General features: G+C 47.5%; 1 protein-coding gene across 1 annotated transcript in view; it reads right to left on the bottom strand.

Moving 5' to 3' along the window:
- Positions 1 to 2,746: 2,746 nt before the first annotated feature.
- The window catches only part of Auts2 (activator of transcription and developmental regulator AUTS2), a 94,616-nt gene continuing 71,921 nt past the window's right edge, over positions 2,747 to 25,441 (bottom strand). The window contains 8 exon segments of the mRNA XM_032886390.1: positions 2,747 to 4,515; positions 7,208 to 7,280; positions 7,283 to 7,351; positions 7,354 to 7,425; positions 9,140 to 9,223; positions 10,618 to 10,695; positions 17,164 to 17,305; positions 23,499 to 23,570. Coding sequence (XP_032742281.1) covers positions 3,258 to 4,515; positions 7,208 to 7,280; positions 7,283 to 7,351; positions 7,354 to 7,425; positions 9,140 to 9,223; positions 10,618 to 10,695; positions 17,164 to 17,305; positions 23,499 to 23,570 — 1,848 coding nt within the window. The 3' untranslated portion in view covers positions 2,747 to 3,257.

Here is a 25,441-nt window from a genome sequence, read left to right as displayed (position 1 = left end):
CCAGAAAACAGGGCTGTTCACATTATAATTCCTAGCAGTAGCAAGATTTCAGTTACATTGTAGCAACAAAATTTTATGGTTGGGTGTCACCACATGAGCACAGCATTAGGAAGGTTGAGAACCACAATCTTAACCTCTGAGCCATCTCTCCAGTCTCCCAGACCAGCTTTTTTAAGCCTGTAAGCTCTCCCTGTGTCCTTTCTCTCCAACCAGGAATGTTGTCACCTGTCCCTTGACTTCCCAAAGAACTCTGTGGAGTCTCCAAAGTCCACACAGCATCCCTGATTTCTGTTCTTGTGTCTACCTTACCAAGCAGTCACTTCGATCTAACGGACCTCAACTGCTCTTTTCTCATCCCACCGAGGTGCAAACATTTAATCCAATGAAAGCCGCACTTTCAAAAGGAGCGTTAGCTACGTTTATTTTTGTAACGTGCGTGTGTATGCATGCCTGTTTGGGCACGTGTATGGATATATATGTGAGGGCACACATGTGGAGGTCAGAGGACATCTTCTAGGAGTCAGTTCTCTCCTACTTCATGGATCTACTGTGTGAGGACAGAAAGCAGGGGGTCCAATTCAGCAGCAATCTCTCTAGGAAATTTACCCTGGCCTTAAGGATGACCTCAAACTATAAAAACAAACAGATGTTTGTGTTTCATGCACCCATGCACCCGAAAAGGGCACAAGCGCAGAGAGGTCACATAAACAACGCTCAGGAGTCTGTTGTCGCCATCCACCATACTCAAGATTATCTGTGAGGCTTGGCAGCAAATGCTTTATCCTCGTGACCTTGAACTTCTGATCCTTCTGCCTCGATCTCCCAAGTCCTGGGGATTACAGGTGTTGCACCCCCATCTAATCTCTGTGGCCAGGGGTGGAACTCGGGGCTTTGTGCCCCGAGTAGGTGAAGACTCTACCAACTGAGGTATAACCAGTTCCTTCTGGTTGTTCAGGACATAGGAGAAGAAAACATAAATACATCCATCATCGTCAGAGGACGCTGGAGCAGCTAATGGATTGGGGTGCTCTGGCCCTGGGGGTGTCTTTTCCAGAACCTTTCCTAAGTCTGAGGGGCACCTCACACAAAGAAACGTCTGGAAGCTTGGTTCACATTTTTTTAATAACATGATACATTTACATCACACAAGAAGGCTCCTCCAATGAGACATGCTGAAGATTCCGTTGCTTCCCTTCCTGTTCAAGTGGGATCTGGAAAGGACTTTTTTCTTCCTTTTTTTTTTTTTCCTTTTTCCTTTTTTTTTTTTTTTTACATACAAGAGAAACAGCAAAAAAAAAGAAAGGAAAAAAGAGGCCTGTACAAGAACAATCTCTTTACAATGCTGAGACCCTACCGCTACAGTTCCAGTGCACAGAATCCTTGGGATTTTTTTTTTTCCTTTTTAATTGTTGTCTTTTAAAAATAAAATAAAAATGAAAGAAAGGAAAACAGAACATTACACACGTCTGGTGTCCACAAAATCAGAATTCACAACTAAACCTTCTGTTGACTACTAAAATAGATCTCTCTGCTTTTAGAAACAATGGTCTGTAGTTTACATTTTTTTTTTTTTGAAAACAAAACAAAAGAACCAGGGTAACAATGTCAGATAGCACTTTAATATACTAGAGGACCAAATGCGACTAATTTTTATTTCTTACATGTATTTTACAGGCCAGTAGACAAGATATATTGTATTTTCTCGGCTAGTAAAGTCATATTCTCTCCAAATATGTAGACAAGAGGGTTCATGTCCTTAGAAAAGTGTCATGAAGACATTAAGACTGATGAAAATTCAACACACACATACGTACAAGTGCACACAAGAGTGCCTGCATGCACGTGAACACACACACATATTCTCTTCTCTCTCTCTCTCTCTCTCTCTCTCTCTCTCTCTCTCTCTCTCTCTCTCTCTCTCTCTCTGCCTCCTTTCGCCCTCGGTAATTTCTGATGGCTCTTACAAGATCTATCTGCTCAGCTCTGCCTAGGTTTTCCTATTGGAATTCAAACGATTCACACTGGGCTCTGTGTACCTTCGTCGGTGACCATGAAAACGTATCCATCGTCTGACAGCTTTCTTTCTTTCCGGACCTGTGTGAGTGTCCTTAAATCATACTACAGAACAAGGAAGTGTGTACATGTTATGAGCTAGGACACGGGGGTGGGGGTGGGGGTGGTGTTTGGGGGTTGGAGGCACGGTGCCCACTTGAAGTTGCCTGCAACATTACACCATCAGAAGTGACCAGAAATTCTGGTGACCCTGTTTGTGCTGGCAGACAACAGCCTACCTGCCCCTGATTATTGGCAGAACAATCCCATCTTCCCTGGGCAAAGCTGCTTCCGGTTCTTAGCTACACTTTCTAGGGGGTGGACCTTTCCCCATTTCTCCCCGGAAGGCCACAAGCAGCAACTTCCGATGCCAAGTTCCAGCCTGGGGTCCAGATTTAAAAACAAGAACAACAAAAACAAACCAAAACCAAAACCAAAAAAGTGTTTCTTCGTTTGAAAAACAAAAACCAAAAAAAAGGAAAACAACTGTCTAACATCTCGGGTAAGCGCTTGTTCAGGGAAAATATGACCTTAAGTATGTTGTAAATGGATTTGAAAAGGCTCCTTTAAGTTAGACGGGCTTCGGGGGAAAAGCCCTCGTATTCATTGCATAGTTGAAGGGTTTAGCAGATGGGAACGCGGCCTCCTCCGAGGGCCGGCCGGGTTCACGGATATTAGACTTGTAAATAGCACATCTGAAGAAGTATTAATGTATTATGTTACTCTTCACCTATTTACATCTGTACAAGTAAAGCTTTCGTCTTTATCTTTTGCATATATGAACCGTCAGCTCATGAAGCAATCTCTTTTTACACTCTATGTACACACCTCCTGCCGAGACAGCTCGGGGTGATGGACAGAGGCTCCGCCCCCGCCCCGCCCCCCATGATCATCAGATCCTTGTCTGTCAGTACCTTCACCGATTTGGTTCAAATCAAAGTTTTATGCAAGGAACAACAACAAAAAAAGTAAGGAAAGGTAAGAACAAACGGGACCTGGCTAAAAGGTCTGAAAAATTCCAACATTAATATACAAAAACATTTCAACATCCAAACGGAGTCTCTGTCCATTTTTTTTTTTTCAGGGGAAGAGTTGGAGCTCTGCGCCTCTCAGTTTTGGGGGTGCAGGAGTTGTCTCGTGAGTCTGGGGGTGGGTGTCCCTGGGGTTTCTCCCCCCACTGCGAGGTCTGCCTTATCCTCCTTGGCTTATCGAGCTTCAATGTCCTTCAGTGTGTGGGACGGTGGCCTCTCTCGGATTTCAGCCGACAGAGGCGTAGTCCTCCGGGGGGATCCCGGGCGGCCCCCCAATGTGGAGATGAGCGGAGGTGGGGCGCTGAGCGCCGCGGTGGGCGGGGTCTTGTTAAGTAGTCCATTCTGGTGGCCCGCGGTAGGGCTGATGCGAGGGTAGTGCATACTAGGCAGGCCTGGCGTGAGCAGGCTCGGGTGTGGGAGGTGTCCATCTAGAGAAGCGGGGTGCACAGGGTGCAACCGTGGGTGCTCATAGTCCTCCCGAAGCACGTGCAGCCGCTCGCGTTCATCTAGGTGTCCACCCCGTTCGTGCTCCCGTCGAGGGTCCACGGCCAGCGGGTGATGGTGGTGATGGTGGTGGTGGCTGTAATCATGAGGCTCCCTGTCCCGGAACGAGCGGTCGGCTTCATACAACCGGGGTGTGGAGAGCCGGTGCAGGGGGTCATTCCTGAGCAGAAAGTCCCTGCCCAGAGGGTCTCTTCGGTGCATGTCCAAGTCACGGTAAGGATCCCTCAAGGGATCCCGCATAGGGTCCCAGTGGAAAGAGGGGTACGGGAAGCGCTCTCCCCCTGGGATCGGACTGAGGCCCATAAACGGGGTCATCATGCGTGTCCTGTCCAGACTACCGATACTGTTCATGGCGTGGATGCCAGTCACTCCCACGGTCATGGGCATTGATGCCAGAGGCCCTGGGTGCACGCTGGCGCTGGCTGAGGAGCTGGGCGGAGGTGCTTCTGAGGTCCTGTGGGCTTGTGGAGCCTCGGTAGGCAGGTCGTGGTCTTCCTTGCGTTCCTCTTTGACCTTGACCTCCGCGTTCTTCTTGGGGTTCTCGTAGGCCGGCTCACCCTTGCGTGGCTCGGCTTCCCGACTAGAGGTGCTGTTAGGCCTGGTGCTATCCACGCCTGGTGTCCTCACATAGGGCGATGGCACCCGGGACAGCTGCTTGGGTTCCTCGCCTGCTGCACGTCCCTCGTGGCTGTGCCCATCTCTCTCGGGCAGATGGCCTTCCTTGGCTTTGTGCTCTTCGGTGGTCAGGTCCTTTCGGGATCCCGAGTGGTCTCTCTCCCTCTCTTTTGGTTTATCTTTCTCACGAGCCTCAGTATTCAAATGACCCCTGGTCGTCGGATCGGTAGAGCTGCGGTTATGGCCCAGGGCGCTCACCGGGACGGGAGGTGCTGGGGAAGGATGGCTGGGGTGTCTTTTCTCAACGCTTTCCCTGTGAGAGGGAGAGGGGGAAAAATGAAATGGGCTTGCCAGCCAGGCAAGGAGCGGTCAATGAGATGGAGGTGTGAGGGCGAGCTAGACCGTGCCCTGCTTCAGGGCGAAGACAGCCACCTGTTCTAATCTAGATTCTCGAGGCAGCTTCACGGGTGAAGGTCTACATATGAGGGTGAGTGGGGGGGGGGTCCCAGGAACCTGCCTTGATCATGGTCACAAAAGAAGTGCACGCGGTGCCATTGTGAGCCAGGGTGATCCCTGAGGAACACAGAAGCCCATCTGTTTAGCTTCTCAGGATAGCTTTAGGTTAAGCCTTTAATTCACACTTTGGCTACAAAGTTGAAGTGGGGAGGGTTTAATACAGAAGGGAGAGAGCTTTCCAGCAGCTGACCCTCAGGACAAAGGCATTACTTCAAGTTGATGGATGTAGATCCATAGTTCTTAACCTGTGAACCGTGACCCCTTTGGTCACGTGATTGCTTAGGCAACAGGGGTTGCCCAAGACTACCAGAAAACACAGTTATTTATATTATGATTATAACTGCAAGCAAAATTACTGTTAGGAGGTAGCAGTGAAAATAGATTAGGCTGTCATAGATGTGGGGTCAGAGCATGCAGCCTCACTGACTGAGGTCCTCTAAGAGGACCTGTGGAGAGACTGTAAAAGGAAACTTCCAGGGACCTGGCTTGGTCAGGTCGTGCCGTCTATGGACTGGGGATAAAAGGCAGAAGAACAGAAGATAAACAGCCTGACTCTGAGAGTCAAGAGGGAGAGAGCTGATAGATAGGTCACATCTCAGGACAGATGTGGGGATCATGAGGGGAGAAGCCAGAGGTCATGGGGACAAAGAGGTAGTGGAGATCAGAGTTCAGGGAACACAGTGGGGTTGGGGGGAGCTGCCCTACAAATTCTGCTTCCTGCTTTCATACAGAGGTTGACAGAATAACCTCGGGACAACAAAGGGGGAAAAAGAACACAAACGTCTTCCAAGTTCCCCTCAACTGCAATATTGGAGAGCATTCTGGTTTCATCAGGAGAAACCAGAGCAAGCCTTTATTCTACTCAAGAAGAAATGATTCAGAAACTCCACATTCTATGGGTACAGCCCCTTCAGTACTTTAGAACCCCTATAGGCTGAGGGATTTGTTTTTTTTTTAATTATAACTTTCTTAAATGGTAATTTGTCTCTTTCTCCCATATGAAACCAATCAATGCAGTGTGACAGCTTCTGAAAAGACACCGTATCATTTAATGTTTTAGACAGAGTTTCTCTAGGTATCCCTGGCTGGCCTACGTCCTCCAGGCTGGCCTTGAACTCACACGGATGCACTAACCTCTACCGCTGGAGTGCTGGGATTAAAGGCACATGCGTCTTTATCAATCATGTTTAGAACTGGCAACGTTGATTTCTTTTAAATTATTAGGGTCTGTACATGCACGATATACAAAGCAAAGGCAGGTTCAAGAGCTGAATCAAATTTGAACGTTTCTGTGTGCGTATGTTGTGTGTGTGTGTGTGTGTGTTTGTGTGTGTGTGTGTGTGTGTGTGTGTACAAATGCACGCACACACACGCGCGCCTGCAGGCATATACTATCAAGCATCTGTGCAGGTTAGAGGACAGCCTTGGGTGTCAATCACAAAGGCGAGGTAGGAGTCTCTGGGATTCCACACCCACGCCTACTACCATGCTAGGCTTTGCACAGATGCCGGGAATCTGAACTTAGGTCCTCACACTTGCAGGGTAAGGGCCTTACCCACGGAGCCATCTCCCTAGCCCCAAATTTCAATCTTAAGGACTATCAGGGTTTGGGGGTTTGTTTTTTCTTTACTTTTCTTTCTCTTTTTTTCTTTTGCCAAGTGTACATTGACGTGACTTTTATCAGCCCATTCAAAATGAAAACAGTCTAAAGACAACAAAGAAAATGTCTATGGCATTCTGCCTAAAAATACTGAGGTATTTCTCCTTTTAAGACAGATTTTTGAGAAAAGGGTTAGTATGCAGACAACAATGGTTAGTAAAAATCAACAGTTCCCTGGAAATGCAACTGCAAAGCAAGGCTTCCCTGTTGCCAAGGTCTAAATCCGGATTAGTTAAAAACGAAACGAAACGAAACGAAACGAAAGAAAAAAAACCACGAAACTGTACTGATTACCTACAAGCCCCAGGGTTTCGAGTTCGGATGACGCTTGAGAAAAATAGGATGAGGCGATGCAAACATGACTTACTAGGAGAGCATGGAAAGGGAGAGAAGAGAGAAACAAAACCAAACCAAACAAAAAACCACCTATGGGTGACTGGATGGACTTCACGACTCAAAAGCAAACATGGCAGATACATGCTGTGTGTGTCTGGCTCCAAGCTCCGACCGGCTGTCTACAGGAAGATGTCTACTTGGACACGCTAACGTTTCAGTGACTTTGGGTGGCTTGTGTGTCTCACTGCACTGTGTCTTAGGGACAGGCTATAGTCACCTTCTGCTCTGTACCACGGAATGCAGGGAGGGCCGCTTGGTACTGACTTGCACTTGCGGGGTAAGCACTGGGTAAGGAACTGGGGAGCTACAGAGGTCGTAAGCACAAGGCTGGGGCAGAGGCCGGGTGAGGGGGAGGGGAGGTGGCTGGTTCTGACTGGCGTGTGGCACAGGGCGGGCTCCCCCAGCGGGACTCGAGAGCGGTTTCTTTTCCTACCTTTCCTTGTCATCCTTACTAACGGAGGAGTCTCGTTTATCTACATCTCTATCTCTGTCATGGGCTGCAGCGACGACTGCGCCCAACTCCCTGGCTTCAGCCAGGGCGGAGGGGTCGGGAACAGCGGAGGCGTTCGGTGCAGCCGTTCCAGGGTTCGTGAGGATTGCTAAAGTTCTGCACACTGGGGCTATCCTTGTGGCCGAACACTGAGTTGGGTGCTGAAATGGTGAAGTGAAGAACAAAAAAACGGTTTCAGAGAGATCTCACTAGAAACCTGTCGGAGTGAAGGTACTTACCAAAAACTTTAACAGCATTCAGAGTTAAAATGAATACATGTTATTGGCAGCTGGAAAAGGAAGGAGATTAACACACTCATTAGAGGAACGCTTGTCCTACACTGCAGAGGCAGCTCACAGCCTTACAAAAAAAATAAGAAAAAAATCGATGGAGAGGAAAAAGTGAGAGGGGACCGAGTGGGTATGCAGATACCCCGTTGGACGTGTGCGAGCATGCAGAAGTTCCGGGCATGCAGAAAGGTGCGCTATGACCATACAACAGATGAACAGGTCGGTTCGGCAGAGTCCACTGGTCCTCGGCCTACCACACCCTGCTGGATGCTACTCCTGGCATTAGTCAAAACGAACATCCGGAAAGACCATGCAGGATCATCCTCGTGTCCTTAAGAATGCATGGATCTGCATGCTGTGTTTCTGTCGTCTGTCTGTCTGACTTTTCCTCCTTCCTTTCTTTTCCAGACAAGATCTTGTGGGTCCCTGGCTGGCCTCAAACTCCCGGTGTAGCTAAGGATGATCCTACTGCCTCCGACTTCCCAAGTGCTGGGATTACAGGGTTGCGGTTCCTGCTGGGGGATCTGTAGGAAGGTTATACATCTCACAGTGTTTAGGTACTGCTGGGGATGGAGGATGTCCTGCACGTTGGGCAAGCACTCAGCCCACCCAGTCACATTCCTAGGCTTGCTATTCTTCATTGGACTTTTTCCAACTTTGTTTCATCAAAAGTAAAATAAAATTAACTTATTATTATTATTATTATTATTATTATTATTATTATTATTTTGACCTGTAACCAAAGCAAACTACTTATAGTGACTAAGTAAGTCCCTATTCCTGATGTACAGAGCCTATGTCAACAGTGGGCTTGTAGGGCTTATGAACTTACAACCAACTTCACTGTTAAACCTGTTTGCACTGCTCTGACCCAAATTTGTTTATAATAATAATAATAATAATAATAATAATAATAATAATAATAAACCCCATACATCTTCATTCATTTTTACTTTATGCATATGGGTTTTGTCTGCATGATTGTATGTACACCATGTGTGCACCAATACCCAGCCTATAAAAGCCAGAAGAAGGCTTTAGATCCCCTGGACCTAGAGTTACAGATGCTGAGTGGTCATGTGGGTGCTGGGAACCAAGCTTGGGTCCTCTGGAAGAGCAGCCAGTGCTCTTTCCACTGAGCCACATCTCTCCGTCCCCAAGTGATGTTACTCTTCAGGGTCCCTTCGTTTGCACTTTGTTTTCAACAGAGCCTCACTATGTGGCTCTGGCTGGCCTGGAACTCTGTAGACCACAACCCAGAGATCTGTCTGTCTCTGCCTCCTGAGGGCTGGGATTAAAGGTGTGCTCGACCACACTGCCCCTTCCCTCTGCTTCTAAATGATTTTTGGTGGTGCTGGGGAGGGAACTTGGGGCCTGGCCCATGCTAGACAGGCTCTCTATCACTGAGTCATGCCCCTAAGCCCTCACTGGGGGATTTTAGGCAAGTGCTGTCACTGACCCATATACTCAGCTTAAATTAGTTTTCCCAAAGTTTCCCTTCATCTCAAAAGGTCTAAAGCCATATATGGGTCAGAGAAACTGCAAAAGGGAGATATAAAAAAAAACAAAATCGAGAGGTACTCACTAACTGAAGGGTTTCCAAGTCCCCCGAAGGCATTGCCACCAACTGCAGCGAGGCCCGTGAATGTAGACGGCCGGTTAAAAGGCTCTGTGAATGAGATTGGGAAGGAAGAAAATGGTCAGGGACTTGTGAGGGAGGAGCACAGGTGTCTTAGCAGGTGGGAAAGCCATAGGCCCTCTGTGATGCACCTTCGCTCTCCTGATGGACTGTGTAAGGGTTTTTCTGTGCCCGGACTTAGGCACTGAGTAAGCGAGAGTCCCCGGGGGTTTATTTTCCAGAGTGTCACCCTTTGCATGACCCAGCTCTGGCAAGCTCTGGACCTCTTGTCTGCAAAATGTTTCTGCCTCTGATACTTTTTTAGGCGTGTCTCATTTAACTCAGGCTGCCTTCAAACTTGATCCAAGTCAAGGCTAGCCTTGAACTCATCCTCCGGCCTCATCTCTACCTCCCAAGGGCTAAGAGGACATGCATGAAGAAAAATGAGATGCTAGGGGGCTAGAGAGAGCTCTGGGGTTCGAATCCCAGCACCCACATGAGAACTCAAGACTGTCTATAACAGTTCCTGGAAATCTGACACTCACTTATGGCCTCTGAGGGCAACTCAGGCACATGTACGACATACATTCATGTAGGCAAAACACCTATACATGTAAAACAAAAATCAGTAAGTAACGAAGCTGGGCATGGTGGTGCAGGTCTTTAATCCCAGCACTTGGAGGGCAGAGGCAGGCAGATCTCTGCTGAGTTCGAGGCCAGCTAGGGCTACAGAGCGAGTTCCAGGACAGCCAGGGCTATAGAGAGAGAGAGAAAGACCCTGTCTCAAAAAAAAAAAAAAAAAAAAAAAAGAAAATGTATAATCTTCCTATATTCCCCACCAGGAGTCACTGCCTGTGACCAACTGACTGCACACTTCCAGGAAATAACTGAGCGGCCACAGGAGGTATAAACCTCCTAGGAGGATTCACACTAACAATAATGTATGCAGAAGTCAAAAGCAGAGTGCGGCTCCCTGATGCAGCTCTTATAACGCTCGGTGCATCTTTCGTTATAGCTCTTAGAGGGAACCCTAGATGTATAGGCAGGACGAGCCCACCCAGAACACATGTGTCCTGAGATGCCGAGAAATACTTTCCGCCCCACGTCCCTTGTGATGGTTAATACCGAGTGCCAACTTAACTGAATCTAGAATCACCCGGGAGACAACCTCTGTGCACAGGTATGAGGATGTGTCTTAGATTAGGCTGAGACGGAATGACCCACCCTCAGGTGTGTGGGGGACCAGCCAATAGGGTGGGGCATTAACTGAAGAAGAAGGAGAAAGCTCTCTGAGCACCAGTAGCCATTTCTCTCTGCTTCCTGAATGCAGGATGACCCGCTGCCTCAGGCTCCTGCCCCTGTGCCCCACCACCGCTGGGGGTGGAAATCCCAAGGGCACTATTCACAGAGGCCACAGGGAGGATCCCGACGTCCGTCTGACTCACCTAGGTGAGCGGCAGGGTTGAGAAAGTTGCTGTGATGAGGTGGTGGCCCAAAAGGGGTCCCAGTAGGATGTGCAGCACCTGCAAAACCCAAGAGAGCAAAGTCAGAATTTAGAAAAGCACCCTTGCTAGGGGGCGCGAAGAAAACGGTGTTGGAGTCGAATCCCATTGTATCCACAGCTCCTGCCGGTGCAACTGGGTAAAAGACAAAGTTCCTGTGAGGGACAAGAGAAGACGAGATGGCGCTCCTCCTCCCCCCCGTCTTTCCTAGCTGCTTAGTTTCTGTCAACTTAATGCCAAGCTGGAGTCATCGGGGAGAGTGAACTAAATTGCAAAGCTGTCCTCATCAGACAGGTCTGCAGGCGAGGCTGTGGGGTATTTTCTCTGTTCATGATTGATGTACGAGGGCCCAGGCCACTGTGGGTGGTGCCGCCCCGAGGCAGGTGGTCCTGGGTGGTTTAGGAAAGGGAAGGTGAGTGGGAGCCTGCAGAGCAAGCACGTGATTTTTTTTTTAAAGATTTATTTATTTCATGCACGTGACTACACTGTAGCTGTCTTCAGATTCACCAGAAGAGGGCATCGGATCCCATTACAGATGGTTGTGAGCCACCATGTGGTTGCTGGGAATTGAACTCTGGACCTCTGGAAGAGCAGTCAGTGCTCTTAACCGCTGAGCCATCTCTCCAGCCCGCAAGCACGTGATTAATGCTCCTCCATGACCCTGCTTCAGTTCCTGCCACCTGCCCTGACTTCTCTTCACAATGGCCTGTAAGCTGAAGTAAATAATTTTCCCCCAAGTTGCCTTTGGTAGTATTTTTTTTTTAATCAATAAAAAGCAAATTAGACTGCCTGGCCACTGTGAGAAAAGGCATTTATTTGCTGCACATGCGTGTGCATACATGTGTGTAAGTATGCAAGAATCTGCAGGTGGGATCAGCCGCTCTCTTCCTTAGAAGTTTTGAGACAGGGTCTATACCAAACCTGGGGATTCTCACTGGTTCTGCTTCTCTGGCTCTCCAGTGAGCCCCACCTCCCCTGCTCTGGGCTCAGAGATGCACACTGCCACGCCTACCTATATGGCTTCAGGTCCTAATGCTATGAGGTGATCACTTCACTGGCTGAGCCATCGGCCCCAAAACTACCTCTTTATGAATGTGATGGCATAAACATTAGGCCTGGTTAGTGGAGTGGCGCAGATCCAGGGTACAGGCAGCTTCTATAACCAATCCTGTCTACAGAGATACAGGCTTGCAAACACCGAAGAGAATTCACCTCTAAAGCAGAGTAGCAGGTCAAGGGCCTCCTTCTTCTGCACTCCAGGGACACTTCCCCCCAGTCCCTCTTCCCCCCACAGGTAGTCCTGAGGCTGCAGACATTGCCACGTTGAGGAGGAGTCTCCTGCCAAGTCCTGCTCTCATTACTCAGGGGTGTGGTGGGTTCTTACCATCTACCAAGAAACCGTCACAAGGCTCAACACCACCAAATGGACTGCTGGGAGTTGACGCTAAGTGATGGGAGGCCAAGCCTGCCAATGCCTCTTAATTCCCAGTGCCAGGAAAAGATACTTTATTCCTGTTTTGAATCCCCAAATCCTCAGTGTGGCTCAGTTGGTAGGACGCTTGCCTAGTGTGCAGAAAGCTGGGCTCCATCCCCAGCACTGACTGCATGACCTGGTAGTGCACACCAGCCATGCCAGCACTTGAGACGCAGAGGCAAGAGTTCAAGGTTATTTTCAGGCTATACATGGATACATAAACACACACGCACACACACACACACGCACACACGCACACACACACACACACACACACACACACACACACAGTATTGAGCAACTGGCTTTAATAGTCTTTACTTCTGCCGCCAGGGAACCCAGGCTTAATGTGCAGCTCCTTTTCTACAGCAGTAGCGGTTGGAGTTGGTCTCTTGGGTCAATGTGAATTTTAAAATTATTTACTTAGTATGTGTTTGTGTGTGTGAGTGTGTGTGTGTGTGTGTGTGTATGTGTGTGCATATGTGTGTGCATGTGTCTGTGCGTGTCTGCATGTGTGTGTGAAGTGCATGCATGCCACAGGGATGATGATGATGATGATGATGATGATGATGATGATGATGATAACGATAATGACGATGATGACTGCTACTACTTTTTATTCTTCTTCCTCTTCCTCCTCCTCATTTCCTATTTGGTCGATTTGAACTTATGAATTCCATTTACTTACTTAATGTGTATGATGTGTTAAGTACATGCATGCCAAAGTGCATGTGTGGAGGCCAAAAAACAGCTTATGAGCATTGGTTCTCTCCTCCTGCCACGTGGAACCCAGGGATCAAACTCAGCTGGGAGGCTTGGCAACAAACAACTTTACTCCCTGTGCCATGTGGCTGGTCCTAATTATTATTATTATTATTATTAATTAATATTATTTTATTATTATTAAAATGTTTATATGCAAGAATGTACACATATGCACCACACATGTGCCTGGAAGGTATGAAATTCCCTGGAAGTGAAGTTACAAGGAGGTCTGAGACACCACATATGGGTGCTGGGAATCACACCTGGGTCCTCTTCAACAGTAGCAAAAGCTGTTAACTACTGAGCCATCCCTCCAGTCTCTCAAATTATCTTTCTTTGAAACGAACACATCAGATCCCTTTCCTGCAGGAAGCTGGGAAAGAAGGGGAGGAGAGAACAGAACGTGTGTGTGTGTGTGTGTGTGTGTGTGTGTGTGTGTGTGTGTGTGAGAGAGAGAGAGAGAGAGAGAGAGAGAGAGAGAAAGAGAGAGACAGAGAGAGAGAGAGAGACAGAGACAGAGACACAGAGACAGAGAGAGAATTGGGGAAGAACATTAGTTTTAAAAGTTCAGGCATTCAACTTGTTAATGTCAGCAGAGGACAGCCCTGAGGAGGCTGGGAAGACAGGCCTTCATTCAGACATGCGTACCAGACTCTGGGGAGTCAAACTGAAGCCCTCACACTCGCATGACAAACCCTTTTACAATGAACTGTCTCTCTCCCAGTCCTGGATTTCTCTTTTGCATCTCTGGAGACCCCCCCCCCCAAAGGTCCTGTGGGCCTGGGCTTGCACAGTAAGGCTCAGCACATAAGGACAGATGCTGGAATCTCAGATTTTGAAGGCACCTGAGGGGTTCTCTACGCACATGTCACTGAGAAGTAGAAACCAGCTTCCTGCACAAAGCGAACATACTCCACAGCCTTCATTAGTCACCGCCAATGTTGCCAGCCAAATTAAAATGTGGGCTACACACTGTGCAGTGCATGCTAGTTAATGTTCTGACAAAAACCCAGGCCCCTGGGGATGCCCACCGTTCCAGGATTATTGAAGCAAAAGAAGCCAATTCATCCATTTGGCTGCAATGAAGTCCAGGGAGAAATCTCTCTATTTCTCTCCCGAAATTGCTCTCCATGTATCCTTGTCTCCGAGCTAGGTGCCATGGTAACAGAGCCTTCAAACACATTCCCCAAGCAGAACCCACAGGAGGAAACCCTGAGACTCTAGCTATTCCACCCATCCCCAAGAGTGATTTATTTGCTTTGACCACAGGGCTACAGTACGGATGCCGATGCTTCTCGGTTGCTCAGTGTGAGAGCCAATGGGTTTACCACGCGCAAATCCAGGCTCAGAGCCTGAGAAGGCAGCGGGATGGGTGGATGTGGAACTTGTTCCCTTAAGGGTCAGAAATGGTGTGCTCCTTCACTGTTTGTGTTCCTAGGGGTAAATTCAGATTCACACAGTGAGCACGGAAAGCCACAGAGGTTGTTACTGCAATGAGCAGAGCACCACCACTGAACTATTTACTGAGCTCTGTCCCAGGGACTGGGTACTAATAGCGGCCTGGAGATGTAGCTCACTTGGTAAAGTGCTCTCCCAGCATGCATGAAGACCTGGCTTCAGTCCTTACACTGTATAAAATAGGTGTGATTTACATGTGATCTGTGGTCCCAGCGCTCAGTAAACGGAGTCGGGTTCAGAAGTCTAAGATCAGCCTGAGCTTCATACAGAGTCCAAGGCCACCTCAGGCTCATCAGACCCTGCCTCAAGGGGTGTAGTGGGGGAGGTGGGAGGAGACAGGAAAGAAAGACGGGTGTGGTGGCCCATATTCCCAGTACTCAGGAGGCAGAGGCAGGCAGATTCCTGAGTCTGAGCCCAGCCTGGTCTACAGAGTGAGTTCCAGGACAGCTAAGGCGACAGAGAGAACCCTGTTTGAAAATCCAAAAAGGGGGGCTGGGGATTTAGCTCAGTGGTAGAGCGCTTGCCTAGGAGCGCAAGGCCCTGGGTTCGGTCCCAGCTCCAAAAAAAAAAGAACCAAAAAAAAAAAAAAAAAAAAAAAAAAAAAAGAAAATCTAAAAAGACCAGTAGCTAGGTGCAAAACTGTCATCCTAGGACTCAGGAGGGTGAAACAGAGGCTAAGTTGGAGGTCAACTTCCTCTACATAGTGAGTCCTAGACCCCCTAGGTCAGCAAAAGGAAAGAAAACACTGAATGAACAGTTGATACCAACAGGACCTGTGCTGGTCGGTTACTCATTTGTGTATGTGTATAAGACAGAATGGTTCATGAGTGGAGGGCAAAGGACAACTTTCAAGGATGGGTTCTCTGCTTCCACCATGAGTCTCAGGGAATCAAAGTAGGGACAAAAAGATTGCCAGTGATTGGCTTTACCCACTGAGCCACACTGCCAATCCTATTATGGTTAGTTTTAACTGTTTACTTGCCACAACCTAGAATAACCAACCTGCTAAGAGAATTTCAGCTAGGAATTACCTAGTTCAGGTTGGCCTGAGGGTATGTTTGTGAGGGACTGCCTTGATTACTAACTGACCTGGCCCACTATGGGCAACACCATTCCCTAGGCAGAGCCCTGAGCTTTGAGAGCAAGCTGCTAGGATGTGTTTATTCTCTCTTTGCTCTCGACTGTCGATGGAATATGACTAATTACTTCGAGTGTTTGCTTTGACTTCTCTTCAATGACTAACTGTAACCCGGAAGTGAAGACAAATGAATCTTTTTCTTCCCTGAATTGCTGGGTTTTTGGTTTTTGGTTTTTTTTCTTTGGGGGAGGGGGCAGTTCAGGGTATTTGGTGTATCAACAGAAATGAAACTATAACATTACCCAAATATTCCATATGACCACTACTTTTGGCCGGTGTATACCTTAAGCAGAAAGCCACCATTCTCTGATACCCTCTGTCTTTCTCCCCAGCTGGACCTTCTGCACTGAGGAGACACTGGGAAGATGTATTCTCAGAGCTGAATGAGTTTCAGTGGCAAGATGTTCTGCAACAGAACAGCCAGAACCCTCTGGGCCATTTGTTTACCTTGGTCCTTACTAAGGGCAGTGCCTTTTTTATGGTTTGCTTGCTTTCATTTCTAAAAATGATTTTTTTTCGAGACAGAGGCTTATATAACCCAAACTAGCTTTGAATTCACTATGTACCGAGGATGACCTTGAACTCCCAATTTGCCTGTCTTGGTCTAAGTGCTGGGGTTACAAGTGTGCAAGACCGTGCCCAACTTATGGTGTGTTGCAGACGGAACCCAGGGCAAGCTGCTAGCTGGGCAAGTTCTCTATCAACTGAGCCATATCTCAACCCTGTTTGCCTTAAGAAACCATGGCCCAGGCTGTGCTAAAGTTCACCATGTAGCCTAGGCTTGCTTTGAATTATCACGTTTCTCCTGCTTCTGCTCCCAAATACTGACACAACAGACCTAAGCCACCAAACGCATGAAACTAACCTGTCTTGACTGTACGCTTTCCTCATTGGACCCTCAAAGGGCAGCGTGATGGTCACAGGGAAGAAACACTCACATATTGTCCCATAGGCAACAGAAATGTGAGGTTAGATTCATCCTCACAGAACCCCTGGGTTTATTGGCCTTCCCATCTGCCCTGGCAAGCTCTCTGATCTTTTTCAATAGCTTTTCACACACCTTCGAGTTGTCTCTGTTTAACGCACAGGAACAAAAGACAAACAAAGCAACACAAGTATTGCAAGGCAAAGCATTGTGGGTACATGCATTCCTATGCACGCAGGTGCATGTGCACACGCCTATGAAGACCACAGGTCACCCTTAGACGCTAATCCTCCGGTGTTGTCCACCTTGTTTTTGTTTGTTTTTTTTTGTATGCCTCCCTTTGCATCTCAAGTGCTGGGATTAAAGGCAGGCACCGCCGTATGCCATTTCCACCTTGTCCTTTGAAACAGGGTCTCTAGTTGGCTTAGAACTCACCAATACAGCTATAGTCTAGCTGGCCAGTGAATCCCAGGGTCTGGCCCGTCTCTGCTTCCCCGCTGTTGTGATTACAAATGTGTGCTATCTTGCCCAGCTTAATTCTCTCTTGGTCCTTGTTGAATGACAGGTGTATCAAAGATGCAGGGCCCGCCTCCTTAGTCACTGGGGTACTTTACTCCCTCACGAGCTGGTATGAGCTCTGTTCTTTAGTCATTAAGTGATTAGTGACTCTGAGCCCGGGCATCACTCTGAATTGTCGGCTCTCGGCGCCACCCCGCTCTCTGAACTTACCAGCAGCAGAGAATAAAGTGGAAGGTCGTGCCAGATCGTGGGGGTGATGGATGGCTCCGAAGAGACTAGGGCCCGGAGGACGACTCAGGAACTCAGGCTTCAGCCCAAAGTCCAGCTTGTGTGGATCTGACTGCATCTGTTTCTAAAACAAGAGGAAGGGGAGAGGCTGAAACTAGGAGGCCGGCAGAGAGATATTAGTGAATAACTCAAGACTTGAGGGGTGGGGAGGGTGTCAATGCCGAGAACACTGTGAAATGTAAGGAAAGCAACCTGGCCTTGCAGAGACTGGCAGGGACTGCTATGAGGTGGCATCTGCTTCCTTCATTAGAAATATCTAACGACAAAGCCATGGGCTTGGCTTTTGAAATGGTCCAACCTGAAGGGTACAGCCAGGTCCTATTTATTCAAAACCTAGTACCACTCTCCATGCAGCTCATCATTTTGTGGTAAAGGCCCAGTCTGCAGGTTCTTCTATCCCTCCATCTCGCATAGCCCAGGCTAGCCAGGCCTCTAGCCCACTGTGTAGCTGAGGATGACCATGAAGTCCTTCTCCTCCTGCCTCACCTCTACGGGAGTATAACATCATGTCTTATATGATACCACAAATGAAACTGGGGGTCCCTGCATGGAAGACAAGTACTCCACCCAACTGAGTCACATCCCAGACTGCATTTGTTTTGTTTGTTCCTTTTGAAGCAGAGTATCACATAGCCCAGGCTACCCTCATACTTGTTATATACTTGAGGGTATGCTTGCACTCCTAATCCTTGGTCTCCCCCAGTGAGGAGATTACAGGTATGCACCACTATGCCTGAATGCAGGTCCCCACCACTACCACCACCATATATTTACTCTACGTCTGTCTGTCGTGTGTGTGAGGGCGATATGTGTATGAGAAAGACAGACATGTCTTAGGTGCCCACAGAGTCCAGAAAAGGGCATCAGATCCCCTGAAGCAGAATTACATGGAGCTAGAGTTGCAAGCGGTTGTGAGCCTCCCAGATGGGTTCTTGGAAACAAAGTCAGCCCCTGAGCAGTGTGCTGATTAGGGGGGTTAGTTAGTTACTTTGCTTATGTTTGTTTTTTTGTCAACTTGATAGAAACTAGGGTTATCTAGAAAGAGGGAACTTCAATTGAAAAAATAACTCCATCAGACTGGCCTGTGAACAAGTCTGTGAACACCGTCTCCATGAATGACAGAAGTGAGAAGGCACCAGGTGTGGTGTATGGTGCCAGCCCTGGGCAGTTAGCTGTTCCTTCATAGGCTCTGTTTGAGTTCCCACCTCAGGTTCCTGCCCTGACTTCCCTCAGTCATGGACTGTGACACTGCCCAAGTCGCTTTGGGGGGCTGTGTTCATCAGAGACCAAGACAAACAGCAAGTGCTCTTAATGGCTGAGCCATCTATCCAGCCCTTCTGCCTGTGTGAGGTTTCAAATGATGGCATTTTAAACTCAGCACAGTAGGAATTCTGCAAGAACAATCTAATGTGTCAAGTTAATTGCCCAGTGGCTCTTTGTCATATTCTAATATAACACATATTAATGGAATCACTGGTGTATATTTAAACAAAGACAGACAGACAGACAGACAGACACACACACACACACATCTTTTTTTTTTTTTGGAGCTGGGGACCGAACCCAGGGCCTTTCGCTTTCTAGGCAAGCGCTCTACCACTGAACTAAATCCCCAACCCCCATGCACATCTTTTTAATTAACAAGTATCTCCTCCTTTCCAACTAGCATCCTCCGATAGTTGGAGTAGGGCAGTCAAGCCAGTCGTGGGGACTGAAATCTTTACTCTGTGGACTCACTCCACCTTCTCCTCTAGGCGATACGGTTTAGCCCGCCATCTTTGCCTCAGCCCCTACCCAGCATCATTCTGGAGGTTGGTATCCCCCTGAACCGCAGGGCATCAGATCTGCCCATCTTCCTGAGTTCTGACAGCCTTCCCTCTCAGTCAGCTTCCTGCCTCCCAGAGTGCTAGTGTCCCCTAGCTCTGAGCTGTGCTACCTGCTCTTCTCTGGCTGGGCCTGCTTCTACGTGGCTCTTGCCTTCTCCTTGGGTTCCAGCCATCTTGACCCTACCCTTGTCCTGCCTCGCACCCTCTCCTGTTCAGGGACCCTGCTCCCTGCTGTGTAATGGGAGACTCCTTTACAAAGGAGAGGCACCTACACTGACTAGGGTGTTAACAGATAAGCCAACCCTCACTCACCCGGCAACCCTCTCTGAAGGTGAAACTTAGCCATGCACCTCACGGAAACACACGGAACCTTCACCATCGCACGTGCATGTGCACACGAGTGTGCGTGTGACATTGGAGGACAGAGAACATCTTTTTTTTAAGTGTGGTTGATTATCTATCCATTGTCTCTCAGTATCCTGGAGCTCACCAGGCTACGCTGGCTGGCTACAAGCCCAAAGGATCCATCTGTTTTCACTCCCTCTCCTCTGGAACTGTGAGTGAAAGCTGCTGGGACCAGGTTTTTGGTGGTCTCTGGGGGTGGAACTCAGATTGCGAAGCTTTCAAAAAGCAAGCACTTTACTAACTGAGCCAGCTCCCCAATCCACTACCTTTTATTTAAATATACAGAGCACACATCACCAGCGGGTCTCACTACTGAACACATAAGATAACAGGAAGATCAGTGCCCTGGGCCTGTCACAGCTAACAGCCTGTAGACCTCAGGTCTCCATGTAATTCATGAGTGGCTAAAGAGTGAGTAAATGTATATTCAAGACAGAGAGATACAATTCCTGCTCCAATCTCTGGGGAATACCATAATGAAAAACTCACTATCGAAGAACAGCCAAACCCCAAAACCAAGCTTCTAATTCTCTGTAAATCTATAAAAATCTCCGAAGCACCTCCTTTAATTGAGTTGCCAAATTATTTAGTGCTAATATTGCATGGTAGATGGTGTGGACTCATTAAGAGCAAATAAGGTCCACCAGGCAGAACGGGGCGTGGGGATTAGGAAATGTTCGCCGGGAGAGGAAGATAACCGAGTCACCCTGTGTTCGAGAGGCCCAGCTAATTGAATTGGGATAATGAAAGCCAAGTCACCAGGGGCATCTTCACGGAACAGAAGTTGCTAAGAGAGCGGCCTCCCTGTCATCCTTCATCCCGTTAAGCTCAGGAAGTTAAAAGGAAGAAGATGAGGCTTACCTGCTGCTCCTCAATCCGTCACCCAGGACCCAGAGTGAATTGAAGTCACCGTGGAAACCTAGTTAGCTCCTCAAACTGCACCCGTTTTCTAGCTGAGCTGAACTAGGAGAGCTCTAATTATGCCTCGCCTGGTAATAAGGTAAGAGTGAGCAAGATCACTGGTGGGGTGTGAGCAAGAGCAGGGCAGGGAAATGAGGGGGCCTTCATTCCTCAAGGGGTGAACACTTCCTTTTCATTAGCTCCTGTCTGCCTATCATCTATCATCCATCTGTCAATCATCTGTCTATCCATCTATTATATCTATCTATCTATCTATCTATCTATCTATCTATCTATCTATCTATCTATCTGTAAATCATCTGTCTATCCATCTATCCTATCATCTATCTATCTATCTATCTATCTATCTATCTATCTATCTATCTATCATCTGTCCCATCTATCTATCTATCTATCTATCTATCTATCTATCTATCTATCTATCTATCATCTGTCCATCCTATCTATCTATCTATCTATCTATCTATCTATCTATCTATCTATCTATCTATCTATCTGTAAATCATGTCCTATCTATCTATCTATCTATCTATCTATCTATCTATCTATCTATCTATCATCTGTCCATCCTATCTATCTATCTATCTATCTATCTATCTATCTATCTATCTATCTATCTATCTATCTGTAAATCATCTGTCTATCCATCTATCCTATCTATCTATCTATCTATCTATCTATCTATCTATCTATCTATCTATCTATCTATCTATCTATCTATCTATCTATCCTATCTATCTATCTATCTATCTATCTATCTATCTATCTATCTATCATCTGTCCTATCTATCTATCTATCTATCTATCTATCTATCTATCTATCTATCTATCTATCTATCAATCAATCATCTGTTCGATCTATCTATCTATCTATCTATCTATCTATCTATCTATCTATCTATAAATCATCTGATCTATCTATCTATCTATCAATCATCTGTTCGATCTATCTATCTATCTATCTATCTATCTATAAATCATCTGATCTATCTATCTATCTATCTATCTATCTATCTATCTATCTATCTATCTATCTATCTGTGTTTGTGCTCACTCAAGCTGTACAGGTCAAAGGCAGAGGACAATTTTACGGAATCAGTTCTCGCTTTCCATCGTGCGGGTCTGGGATTCGAACTCATATACTCGGGGTTGGCAGCAAGCGCCCTTACCTGCTGAGTCATTGCGCCCTCTTGTTTCTTATATGTTATTATTGTTATATGTACACCTACACGTAAGTCTACAAGTGCAACCTACTGAGTCCACTCAGTATTGTTTGAATGTATGCTTCCAGGATTGCTTACTTGGTACTAGATAGCCAATCAGGGTTGTTCTCTCAGCAATGACTGCTTATAGCTCTTCATTGGGGGGTGGGAGGGATCATTTGAGATTCCCCCAACCTGTGCTGGCATATCAGCTGCTAGTATCATTGTTTGGGTTCACCTCTTGTTTTAAATCATAGATCAGAACCTGTCACACAATGTTTCTCTTCCACGGGGTTCAAGAAGTCTCTCTTTCCTCCCTCCCCATCCCCCTCCTTAAAGAATTACATCTGTCCGTGGAGCCTGGAAGACAACCTGTAGAAGTTGGTTCTCTCCTTCCATCACGTGAGCACTGGAGATCAGGCTCAGGTCGTCAGGCCTGGTGGCAAGTACCTTTACCCACTGAGCCATCTTGCCAGGCCCCTCCCTTTTTGGGGGGAATAAAGTCTCATCTAGAGACAGGCTCGGTAACTGGCCAGAAAGTGGTCCTGGTGAGGACTTAGCATATTCTAGCCTCCTGAAGAACTGCTGTTACAGGCAGAAGAGTGATCGTTCGATGTTGTTAATTATTATGGGCACAGTCAATGGGCACTCAGTGCCTTCAACTTCTTGCGGGGTAGAAATGATCACTTCTCCAAATCCATAATATGCAAAAGTATCTTTTTACATATTTTAAAAATATTTTAAATGTGTGTGTACTTGTGTCTGAGTGTGTGTACGTGGGTACGTCCATGCAGGGGTGCCCTTGGAAGCTGCAGGGTGCAGAGGATTCTCTGTAGCTGAAGTTACAAATGGTTGTGAGCCGCCTGGTATGGGTACTGGGAACTGAGCCTAGGTCCTCCACAGGAGCAGTCAGTACTCTTAACTGCCGAGCCATCTCTCTTGCCCCTCAATTTTATGTTAAGAACAAAGAAGCACAAAACCCGAAACTGGCTGGATGGATAAGTCGGCTAGAAAAGGCAGCCACCACCAAGCCTGAGTACCCAAGTTCGATCCCCGAGACTCACATGGTGGAGGGAACTGACTCCTAAAAGTTGTCCTCTGGTGTGTGTGTGTGTGTGTGTGTGTGTGTGTGTGTGTGTGTGTGTGTGTGTGTGTGTGTGTGTGTGTGTGTGTGTGTGAGGTGTGAGTGTGTATGTTTGTGGGGGGTGTGTGTGTTTGTGTGTGTGGGTGGGTGTGAACATGCATATGTGTGTGGGGGGTGTGAGCGCGTATATGTGTGTGTGTGTGTGTGAGGGTGTGTGTGTGTGTGTGTGTGTGTGTGTGTGTGTGTGTGTGTGTGTGCGTGTGAGTGATTGTGAGTGTGTGAGTGTGTGTGTATGTGTGATTGTGTGTGTGTGTGATTGTGAGTGTGTGTGTGTGAGTATGTGTGTGTGTGCGTGTGCGTGTGTGATTGTGTGTGACTGTGTGTGTGTGTGTGATTGTGAGTGTGTGTGTGTGTGAGAGAGAGATTGTGAGTGTGTGTGTGATTGTGTGTGTGTGTGATTGTGAGTGTGTGTGTGATTATGAGTGTGTGTGTGTGTGTGTGTGTGTGTGTGATACTTGTTTTAGTGTTTATGGCTTTCCTTCTTGAGGAGGACCTGAGTGTGATTCCTACCAACCATGTCCTACCACCCAGGACCTGCAACTCCACCTTCACGCAAACCTTTTGTCCGAGGCAGACGTACACATAAATAATACACTAATAAATTTAAAAAAGGAAAGAAAAAGAACAAAAGAAGATAGGCGAGCCTTTGACTTCCTGCCTGTAAGAATCGGGTCTTCAATGTCATCCTCAGCTACAAACCAAGGCCCACACTCATGAGCCTGGCCCTGCCCAGCTATGCCCAAAGAGTCACACACTCACCTTGACTTTCTGTTGGTGGTGGTAAATCTGCCAGGCGATATGCACGTGCATGGCGCACCACTTTCCTGGTTTCTGGAATGAGAAAGAGTCGCGCGGTCAGAAGGGAGACACATCCGAAAGCCCACCTTTCTTCTGTCTCCCCCAAGCTCCCTGCAACTCTGCACTATGGGGACTTCCTTGTCATGAAAACCAGAGAGCTCTGTGCCAACCAAATGCAGCTCTTCCAAGTTCAAGCACGAGGGAGTCAGAACCCGCACCCCCCTGTGGGTCTGAGACAACAGCTCCTTTACAAAGCAGTCCTCTGCCAAGGACAATACGGCCAAGACCCGACTCTCTCTGAGGCCTGTCTTCTCCAGTGCCAGCAGGCAGGCGCACCTAACAAATGCTGTCAGCTAACAGGCACATCAGCTGTCCAGAAAAGGTAATTAGGGAATGTCTGTGGGCCGAACTAAAACAAGAGAGGGGACTAGGCCTCCGGAGTGGTGCATGGAAATGTGTCACCTTCTTACTGCAGTCTGGCAACCTCGCATGTTGCACTGAGAGTCACTAACTCGTGTGTGTGTGTGTGTGTGTGTGTGTGTGTGCTTATTCTCTTCTAGTTAAAAGAGGAGAAAAGTCAGAATGAGGGGCTGAGAGCTGAGGAAGGGGTTTCTTCTTTCCTGCAGGGATCAGTTCTCTCTTTTGCCACCTGAAGAGCACGTGTCAATCTGTGTGGCGCTTCTGCTTCTTTTCTGCTCTGCACTGCGTATTCTTGCTGCTCATTCGTTAAGCACCGCAAGAGCGAGAAAGTCCCGCCCCGCTCTTCAGCAGCAAATGACGGACGGAATAGAATTATGGGTTGCTTGGGATCCCAAATATCACACCCGTTTCAGGCTGGTGAAGAAGGGGGGTGGAGATGGCTAATACTTCGTGGGGGGTTGGCAGGACCCAGAATCACCCAGTAGACAAGAGGCCAGGCACACCCACGAGAGATTATCTAGATGCAGTTAGCCCCTGGACAAGCTTATGAAGGATTAGGTGTTTCAGTTAACTGAGGCAGGAGGACCCAGGGTAGATAAGGACAGCGCTGTTCACTGGATGGGTCCTATAATGAACGGAAAGCAAGCCTGAGTCCATCTCTCTCTGCTTCTTAGTGACTGCCTCAAGTTCTTGCCACCTACAGTTTCCCACCATGATGTACCACAGCCTTGAACTGTGAGTCACTAAGCTTGTCACTAAGAAATACCTAAGACAGGGCTTATGTGACAGTCAACAGCAGGAACTGGATCACTGAACCCCTGCCATCTGTTTTCTAAGTCAGCATGTACCCAGAGGTCACCTGCTGGCCAGACTCTGACCTCTGGACATTCTACTGTGGTTATAGCATCCTTCCCATCCTTCCCTGGGAAACAGCTTGAATGAGGAAGACACATGTCACTTATCATTGAGTGCTCTGTGTGAAATAACCAGACCCAAGAGAGACTAACTACAGCCAGCCTATGGCTTGTCCTTTCCCTCGCCTGTTATCCCAGCATAACAGGGGTGGGCGTGGGGGTGGAGGTGTTTGTTGAAGGTTGAATCGAGTAGCTCACAAGTTCAAAGCCAGTCAGAGGAAGAACAAAACCTTGTCTCACAACAACACACTGAACTAGGCTGTCCATTACATTAAAAAAAAAAATATATATATATATATGCATGCATACACACATATATACATATATGTATGTGTATATATATACATATATCTGTCTGTCTGTCTGTCTGTCTGTCTATCTATCTATCTATCTATCTATCTATCTATCTATCTATCTATCTATCTATCTATCTAGCGAATTATGTGTGTGCCTGTGTGTGGGTATATGTGTGTGCGGTACCCACAAGGGCCAGAAGATGGCGCTGGATCCCCTGGAGTTGGACTTATGGAAGGCTATTAGCTACTCAATATGAGCACTGGGAACCAAACT

The sequence above is a fragment of the Rattus rattus genome, chromosome 16, assembly GCF_011064425.1.
Source record: "Rattus rattus isolate New Zealand chromosome 16, Rrattus_CSIRO_v1, whole genome shotgun sequence".
Taxonomy (NCBI): Eukaryota; Metazoa; Chordata; class Mammalia; order Rodentia; family Muridae; genus Rattus; species Rattus rattus.
The sequence above is the reverse complement of the archived record's forward strand: the minus strand, read 5'-3'. Positions and strand labels throughout refer to the sequence as shown.